At 34.1% G+C, this 10,000-nt stretch overlaps 1 protein-coding gene across 2 annotated transcripts in view; it reads right to left on the bottom strand.

Annotated features, from left to right (window-relative positions):
- Nucleotides 1–5,126: 5,126 nt before the first annotated feature.
- LOC110020275 (protein SULFUR DEFICIENCY-INDUCED 1-like) overlaps nucleotides 5,127–10,000 on the bottom strand; it is an 8,363-nt gene continuing 3,489 nt past the window's right edge. The window contains exons 2-4 of one of the 2 annotated variants that reach the window (XM_020718321.1): nucleotides 6,403–6,615; nucleotides 5,889–6,044; nucleotides 5,127–5,801 (exon numbers count right to left, since the gene is read on the bottom strand). In XM_020718321.1, coding sequence (XP_020573980.1) covers nucleotides 5,400–5,801; nucleotides 5,889–6,044; nucleotides 6,403–6,615 — 771 coding nt within the window. In that variant the 3' untranslated portion in view covers nucleotides 5,127–5,399. The remainder of the gene's footprint in view (nucleotides 5,802–5,888; nucleotides 6,045–6,402; nucleotides 6,616–10,000) is intronic. The other variant, XM_020718322.1, reaches the window with a different exon arrangement.

Raw genomic sequence — 10,000 nt, 5'->3', positions numbered from 1 at the left:
ATATAGAAATATGATCATCATGTCACTATTAAAAAAAAAGATTTTTGACATTGCTTATTTAAATGGACTTTTTAAAAAGTACAATTAAAAATATTAAAAAAAAATACATAAAAATAGTTAAAATCGTCGCTAAAAGCCATTGCAGCGCTAGTAATTACAATAATTTAAGATCCGCTACGAAGAAATTAGAAGTAGTTTTTATCGTTGTAGATGCTTGTACAATATGATACGCAAACTCTTTTTTATTATAGTCTATTTCCAAATTAATCAATATTTTTTTGATATATTATTAATAGAATCTATCACAATCATTACTACTAAAGAAGCGCTAAACACTAGAAACTCCAATGGTAGAAATACCACAAGCTCCCTTAAACCTTGCTACCGAAAAGTGTTGTAAATTTTATGTGAAAAATATAAGATAAATGATCAAAATAGAAGGAAATTTGATCAAACATGCCCATTTAAACTTACATTCTTTAACCCAAGCTAAACCTTGATCGTTTTGCCTTTAGGATCAAATATCCTTCAACTATAATCACTTACCTCACATTTTAAACATAAATACCTCAATGTTTTATTATATAATCCCATATTTCATCACTAAACAAACTTAAAAACAACAAAAATACCCTCACATCCCCAAGACCTCAAGTGCATAAACATGATAATAATCATCCAATTTTACTCTATTTGAGCTATCGCCGGCGCCGGCGCCGTCACCGTCACCACCGCTGCCGGCATCACCTGTCTTAGACGAACGATTCCTCGTATAGAACGAAAAGGTCTTTGGAATCTTAACGAGATCCCACAAAAAGTCAACCACCATTCCATCATTCATGCAGAGATCAATCTCCCCTCTCCTTTGCTGCTTGCTATCCACCTCGAAAACCTCCTCATTATCTATTATCAACTTCATCTGAGCAGCTCCCTCTCCTTCAAATCTTATCTCAATGCTATGTATGTCACCATCAGGTAAGAAGCGGGCCTCCGGGACTGAGTAAGAGTTTGGGTACTTGAACGCCCACAACACCTGATGACCTGCTTTACCAAAAGGTGATGAAGGCTCCAATGTCCTTTTCCGACGCCGCGCCAAGCGGCGCAACAGCTCTGCATCAGGGTCGTAGCTGCCACAAAAACATGCAGTGATTCTATGCATGGTTATTCACAGAGAGAGTTAAGATTCTTATATTTATTTCTTCTCATGTATGACAAAAGAGAGGCTTAGGTTTCGTTTGAGAAGACAATGAACTTCCTTTGCATTCCCCTGCATGCTAACAGGAAGAAAAGTTTCGTTTGGTGAAGGAGCATTTCCCAAACTTCTTTCGCAAAAATGTACGATTCTCCTCTATCTTAGATCGCAGGTCGTGCTCTCCGTTCCACCAACACGACTCTGAAAGGCACTTCAACGACGATGCTCACTCCCACAGCCTTTGATCTCAATATATAGAGCTGATATTGTTTGCTTTTTCTTAATTGTGGGAAGAAGGTAACATTTCAGGATATAGTTTGAACTCAAAAAAGGTAGGAGAAGATCATGTTATGCTAATGAAGGAAAATGATTAAGAGGTAATTGAAGAAGAGACAAATTTATAAAGAGTAAGGCGTGAAAGGAGAGCGCTTGTTGTGTGCTCACACCGCACGTAAATTTGTGTGCTGCGTCTAATCTGGACCATTAAAGTACATTTTTTTGTTTTTTTTAAATTAGAGTATTATCCACTCTAAATTTTTTGACGGCCTTGATAGGGAAAAATTATTGCATACATACACCGCATGCATAGTTGCATGCAGTGTCCGATCCTTACCGTAGATCACGGTGATCTACGGTCAGAATGCAATCAAAATTTTTTTGAAAAAAAAGTTTAAAGTGGGGCCCACCGAAATACATCATAACCGTAGATCAGCGTGATCTACTGTCAGGATCGGACACCGCATACATCTCAGCATGCGGTGTTTGTATGCAATAATTTTTCCTTGATCGAACACCTTTCGTGAAAGGAAACCGACTAGCGTTTGATGAAACAAAAAATGGAAAACAAATTCATATTAAAGGATGATTACTTTAGCCTGCAACTTCCCATATGTGAGAAATGTCCAGTGAAAGAACCTGCAATATATGGTCTCAGTAGATAATAGGAAAATAAATTATCTCTTATGATATAACTAAATAAGCATTAATATTAATTTATATAAATAAATTTAATATTAATAATAAATATATTGATATGTTTGCTCTAATACTTTTTTTCTTAATAGGAGTGTCTTTCCATACAAAATTTACTGATAAAATCGTCCAGGTTCTTATAGAATGAGTGGATTCGTGCTAATTAAGAGCAGTTTCAGATATCTGCTGTCAACTATTAAGGACACGTGTCGGTGTTCTAAGGGATTTTTTGCTTTTAAAGAACGTGTTCGACAATAGTTTGTATCTCAATTGTTCTTCTAGGTATATTATTTATAATCATGGCTCGATTAATTTTATCTCTTATGTTACCAGGATATGAAAGGCTATAAACTTGATTAGCTTGACATGTTAGAATAAATAAATCGAATTTCATCTATCTTTGGCTCATTTTAACTTTGGTAATATTGTTTGTCTTTAGTGTTCGTGTTCTTGATTAGGAACATGATCAAACAACTTATACTTGAGGAGTTATATATTGCGTGCAACATAATTAGGATACGACAACTATAATAGTTTTTCAAGTATGTCATAGTAACTGATCTCACTATCTGAGTGAGTGTTTTCTATAACACACATGTTTTATTCTCTTCACACAAGGAACTCATATGAAATCTATTATCATTTACATTAAATATTTGCTATGTAATGGAGTTATGATTATGCCTCCGAGTAAGATCTAATAAGTTATGTTCAGTAACTTTGTTACTTGGATTATGAACCCATAATAGTCCAATAATATAACTAATTTTATTTTGAGCATGTAAATTATATTACATGTGATTTGAATTATTATTTCTATGTATGTATAATGTGAACCATGTTGAAAATTCGTCTTCAATTTTTTTGTTTGCTTATAATAGAATTATCCCCTATGTTTAAACTCTCGGCAAACAACTTAATCATATCATTATTATTTATATAATAAAATTAATTAGATAAAATTATGAGTAATAACAAATATTTTTTAATTATTAAAAATCATATTGTATAATGGTCAAATTTCATCACGGTTTAGCAGAACATATAGCGCCGCTGCTCAAAGCACTTTTTCATTGAGGTACTGTGTACCATACCTCCCTGATAGTTTTTCTCATATCTAAAAAATAGATAATTCAGACTGCAAAGACATCTCACCTATAGTTTGATGCATTGATTATCTTTGCTCAAAATAGTAGAAACATAAAAGTAATTATCTCTTACAACAAATATGTCTCCAATATCGAGCGATCCGATTATGCTTTATTTTAGGAGTTTTTATTTTATTTTATTTTAAAATCTGCAACATGAAGATATTTTTCAATAAATTATGGTAATACATCATTCTAACATAAAATGCAAGGCATTGACATGATATACCTCTCCATGAGATACATTCATGTAGCTATGATGAGGCCAATATACGCAACTAGAATTATTCAGAATAGAAATTATGATATGGCAGTTGTTAGAGTGGCGGTCCTAGTTACTATCATCAGAGGTGTATTCTGCCTTCATGTGCTGCTCTGGTGTTGGTTGATTAATTTTGGGACCACTTGGGTATTATAAAGACACTAGAATCAAGGTAGATGACGCACAGATACCGGAGTTGGTCAAGGCAAGGAGGGATTATTGCGTGCGGATACCGCATGCATCTCTGCATGCGGTGTCCGATCCTGACCGTAGATCACGATGATCTACGCTCAGGATTATTTCTGTTTTAAAAAAAAAAATTCGGTGGGGCCCACCGAAATCATCCGGACCTTAGATCAGGTGATTTATGGTTTGGATCAGACACCGCACGCAAGCTGCGTGTGGTGTCTGGCATGGAATAATTTTTCCAAGGCAAGGGGGTATCCATGGGATTAAGGGGAGAAGAAAGCAGATTGCTCCCCTTTATTATTATCTAGGTCCAACCATATACGTATATTATATATATTATCAAAATAATTCATAACAATCATTAATACTGCAGATGCAATCAATACTAGAAATTCAAATAACTAAACTGCAACCAAATTTCAGTTAATCTTATAGAAAATGATATGGTCCCATTTGATAAATATAAGATAAGTGATTAATGTAAGAGGATATTTAGCCAATAGTAGACATTAAAACATTTTTCTATTCTAAGATGAAATATGATTATTTTATATTTATTGTTGAACCCCAATCTGTCCGAGGCACGCCAAAGGAATATAGCATTCGAAATCTAGAGAGAGAGAGAGAGAGAGAGAGAGAGAGAATGTTGAAGAGTAAAATTGTCTCCTCATTATTCATGAGATGCCCCGAATTTATTGGGGCGGTCATGTTATAGTTACACACTTTATGATATATAGATACAGTGGGGGTATTTTTGGTCATATCTAAATGATGCTTATGAGTCCTATAGAGTGGTTTGTTTGATTGTCAAGATGGGTGAACTTTAGGCCAACCTGTCTTCAAGTTGGGTGCTATTTGGTAAAAAGGTCATCAGACTGGGCAAGCATTTGGCCGGGCAAAATCAGGTCGAGCGGCCATCAAACTGGACGACTATATGGCCAGGGATCGCAGGGTCAGATAGTACATCTTCTACTTTGGTGGTAGAGGAGCCCATTTAGTGGGAACCACAAATTTATCAAACCAGATCGAATTAGTAGAATTTTTCGCACGAGGGGTGGGGGGTGCAATTATGACTCAGAGGTGCATCATTTCTACGGCATGGAAACTGACCAGTTGTGTGCCTGACTCTAACCGTTCTTGGTAAGCCCAACGACGTCATACCACCTCCTTCATCCTCTACGGGATGTCTTGCTCAAGAAAAAGGCAAGATCATAATCTTAAATTATCTCAAACAAAAATATTAGCTCAATTAGAGATATTTAAATTAAGTGTTGCATCACCACAAGCTAACCTGCAACTTAATGTCTTTTATTGCCTCATAGTACAAAGCACATAAACAACAACAAAATTCATAAATCACGCTTCTTTTCTTCTAATCAAATATACACATGGTGAAGTATTAATGCTTATCATGCAGATGATATAAGTTTGTTCCCATGGGTAAATTTACAGATGAAAACAGCCTTTCATGTTGCCTCACTTATTTTCTTTCTCTAGATCAAAATTCTGTACAACTACTAGATCATTTCAATTGCTAGTGGATGTCCTAAAAGAAAATGAAACAGAACACTGAATATTGTAAAAAGCTTACATTTAAGAACTCAATGAAAAAAGTAATTGCAAAAGAGAAACTGGACTAGAAAGCCGTTTGATCTCTATGTGTGGATATCTCTTCAAAGATAGGCAATCTCTTAGATATTTGTTGACAGCTTTCGTTCAATACATGGTCAAGTTTCACAATGCTCTTCTCCTCCAACCTCAAATCAATATCTACATCTGAATTTGACTGCCGTGACTCGATCTCGTAAAGTAACTCATTAGCACGATCACTCACCTTTCTCTCATCACAACCTATTAATTTATGGTTGACAATTTCAAGTAGAACACACCTTGCATCATCAAAATGGCCTTGCTTCATTAGGCAGATTCCAAGGTTGCAAGCCTTCTTAGCATCAGGCTCGATCATTTGCGCCTTGCGATAGACCGCCTCTGCGGTGACAAAGTTGTTTTGTTGCATGTATGCCCAACCCAAGTTTCCCTGCCACATAATTTATGTGCATGAGTTCATAGATCGATATATTGTACTGTATTATTGAACATATTTATAGCAAATGGAAGCAACTACCAGGACATGGATGGTTTCTTTCCTGATGGAGAGTTGGAATCTCTTGCCGTGAGATCGAGCAGTCTTTGTGGGCTTCCCATTGAATGCTTCTCCTTGGTATATCATCCTAAGCTTTTGCTTCAGTAGTTCAATTTGCTCCTCAACCATACCACATTTCTGATGGAAACACATTTAAGAATCACTCTGTTGTTCATTTTAAGGGAGAAGAATTTGATTGACAAATTGATGATACTCTTTGGGCTTGTATTGAGTTCATATCAAAATCAAATAGCTATAACAGGCTTAAATGATATCAGGTTAGAATTAGTATTGATTGAAATTGAACATATTTTTGATTTAGAGTGAAACTAATGAATTAGATTTAGCTTGAATTGAGATTGACAACGTCAACTTTCATAAGGAGATCAGATCATATAATTTTGAACTAATCTCAAGTCATGGCTAGATGGGTTTAGACATAATGGATAGTTTAGTGCCAAATTAACAACTTGGTCAGAGAGATGACAAAAATTACCTTATAAAGATCGATTAGCAAGTTATCCAAGGACTCTTGAGCTTGCTTGGAGCAGAAGTGCCTGAAGGATTTGATGGCCTCAATGGCCTCCTCAGCTCGGTCTTGCTGCGTCATCACCACTGCCATGTCCTTAAGCGCACTATCGACTCTGTCACTAGCATTGATTGCTTTCCAGAACCAGACAATGGATGAATCCAGATCCTTCTCTATAAGCTGTTTCATAATTCAGATGATATATTATGAAAGTAGGATACACAAAAAATATAATTGAGAGATGACAAAAACAACTAATGCAAAAAATTACATTCTTTCAAGCTTAAATTTATAAGTGCCTCAAAGCGCCCTAAACTTCATGATCGCACACTTTAAACAGTTATGGAGCTCATATTTGCTATGTTATGGAACAATCATATTTTTCTTTTCTTTTTGTTCTATTTAATGAACATAACACATCTTATTTTATAGATACTTTATTTTTTAATATGCGAAAACATCTATTGTGAATTAATATAATGAATGCACAAATAATAATCAAGAAATAAAGCACAACGAGATACTAAGATTTATGTGGTTTAGCTAAAAATAGTTGTCATCCAAAAGACAGGAGCAAATAATCAATCGATGAAACCACATAAATTCTATGGGAAATAGAAGAATATTGTTCTCCAAATTCAAGCACATTCAAGCTAGCCACAAAAGAGAAATAGCCTATTTTTATCCAAAAAAATAATTTAAATAACTTTATAATTATCATTAAACTATCTAATTTAACCTTTGTGTCAATCCCCCCTATAGGAATGTGGACTTTTAGCTTTGTTTGGTAACGAAGAAAGAGGCACAACAAATTGTTTGCTACTTGGCTCATCATAATTGTGATCATAAATATGCTCATTGCTTATGCATTGCGATTGTCCAAAAATGATCCTAAATTTATATCACATTCGTGTATAAAGCTAAAAATAATTAAACACAAAGATCATCAGAGAAATGAAATAGAATTCTTTTGTAACTAAAGGAGCATCATCTAGCATATGCAATCAATATAGTAATTAATTTATGTTAAGCTCAATCAAACATAAAGCTAAGGTTAAATTTATGATAAATGAACATATAATATAATATTCATTAACCTAACTTCAAAGTTGATTTTTTGTTAAAATAAAAATGTTACCTAGTTTACAACAACAACAACAACAACAACAACAAAGCCTTAATCCTACTACGTGAGGTCGGCTACATGAATCTCTTTTCTCCATTGCGTCCGATTTAGCGTCATATTTTCATTTAGTTGTAATAAATTAAGATCATTTTTTATACAATAAGCCCAAGTCTTCCTAGGTCTACCTCTGCCTTTCTTAACATAAGTCGAATCTTAAACATCTACTCTCCTAATTGAATCATCAAATGATCGACTTTTAATGTGACCAAACCATCTAAGACGACTCTCTCTAATTTTGTTCGTCACTAGAGCTACACCAACCCTATCACGGAGATATTCATTTCACATTTTCTCTCTCTCTCTAAGTGTAAAGCGTGTAAAGCCACTTATCCACCTAATCATTTTCATCTCGGCAACACTTTAGTATTATACTTCTCTTTTAAAGGCCAACATTCAACGCCATAGAGCATTGCAGGTCTCACAACCATCTTATAAAATTTTCCCTTCAGTCTAAGCGATACTTTTCTATCACACAAAAGGCCTGAAGCACTCCACTTCAACCAACTAATTTGAATTATACTATTAACATCCCCATCTATATCACCATCCCTTTAAACAACAGACCGAGATATCTAAATCGTTCACACCTTTTAATAATTTGATCACCCAAAGTTACACTTCTCTCACTAGAGGTACTACTACTAAAATTACATTTCATGTATTCAGTTTTATTTCTACTCAAATGAAGGCCTTTAGATTCCAATGTAGACCTCTATAATTAAATTTTTTTTCAGGCTTTTTCTCTCGTCTTATCCACGAGAAGGATATCCAGCAAAATACATACACCAAGATACATCCTCCTGTGAATTTCCAATAAGACCATCCATAACTAAAGCAAAAAGATATGGGCTTAAAGCCGATCCATGATGTAATCCAACAAAAATAAGAAAATAATTGGTCAATCCTCCTTCAGTTTGAACATAAGTAACAACTCTAGCGTACATATCTTTAATGACTTGAATATAAGTCATATCGACGCCTTTCTTCTCAAGAACTCTCTCAAGTATATCTCTTGGAACCTTATCGTGAGATTTTTCTAAATGAATAAAAATCAAATATAGACCCTCCTTATTATCGCTGAACTTCTGCATCAAACCTCTCTATAAATGTATAGCTTCCATAATAAACGTGTATGGCATAAATCCAAATTAATTATGAGAAATCTTTGTAATACGTCTTAACCTATGTTCAATTACCCACTTCCATAATTTTAAAGTATGGCACATCAACTTAATTCCTCTATAATTTGCACTCTTGTGCATTCCCTTTATTCTTAAAAATGGGGACCAAAATACTCTTCCTCCACTCCTCAGACATCCTTTTAGTTTTTAAAATAATATTAAAGAGTTTAGTAAGCCAAGAAATTCCAACATCTCCTAAAGATTTTCACACTTCAATTGGAATATCATTAGGTCCTACAGACTTTCCACCATTGGTTTTCCTTAAATCCTCCACTTCGTTTTACTAATGCGACGATAAAAAAGAAACGTGTTTATATTATTAAATGATATTAAGATCACTAACGTCGATCGTATTTTCAAAAACTTCATTAAAAAGTTTATCAAAATAACTAACCCACCTATATTGAATATCTTTTTTCTAAGAAAAACACTTTTTTATTTTCATCCACTTTTTTATTAATACACTTTATTAAAAATGATACCTAGTTTAATGTTAACTAAAGTCATATGTGTTTTTCTTTTTAATAATGGAAATTCTCTTTGGTTATATTAAACTAACCCAAAATCTCTCAAATCCAATAAGAGTAGATGACACAACTATTGGGGCTAAAAGTGTGGGGATAGATTAAGGATATTAGCTGATATGAGGAGCAATACAAAAGATAGGTGGGTCTTAGGATGTGGGGTGATGAGAAAGAAATGTTAGGCAAGAGGGAGTTGAGGTGGTGAGATGAAAAATAACCCTAGTGCAAGTGTCGGATTAGGTGAATCAAGAAAAATTGAGCAACCCTAGAGAGATTAGGGCTGAGTCAATGATAAGATATTAGTTTACTAGTTGACCACAAACATTTAAAGGTTCCTACAAGAAGTTCGTGTTGTCATAGGAAAATCATGCACAAAAGAGAAATCTATTGGCAGGCTTAGAAAAAATACACGACATAAAAAACTCAAAAGTATAAAAAATATACCAAAGAATGATAATGCTAACAAATACCTTTTACGTCGCTACTTTGCCAAACAATTAATGCTACTCTCAAGTCTAACAATAGGATTAGTAAGATAAGAATTGAACTCATATATTCACAGTTACTAAGTCCCTCGTTTTAATTAGCTCTATTCGATTTGATTCTTAATAAGAATATTATATAAATATATATATATATATATATATATATATATCTTCGGCGCACCATGGGAG

Source organism: Phalaenopsis equestris, unplaced genomic scaffold, assembly GCF_001263595.1.
Source record: "Phalaenopsis equestris unplaced genomic scaffold, ASM126359v1 Scaffold000094, whole genome shotgun sequence".
Taxonomy (NCBI): Eukaryota; Viridiplantae; Streptophyta; class Magnoliopsida; order Asparagales; family Orchidaceae; genus Phalaenopsis; species Phalaenopsis equestris.
This window is presented reverse-complemented; position numbering and strand designations above follow the sequence as displayed.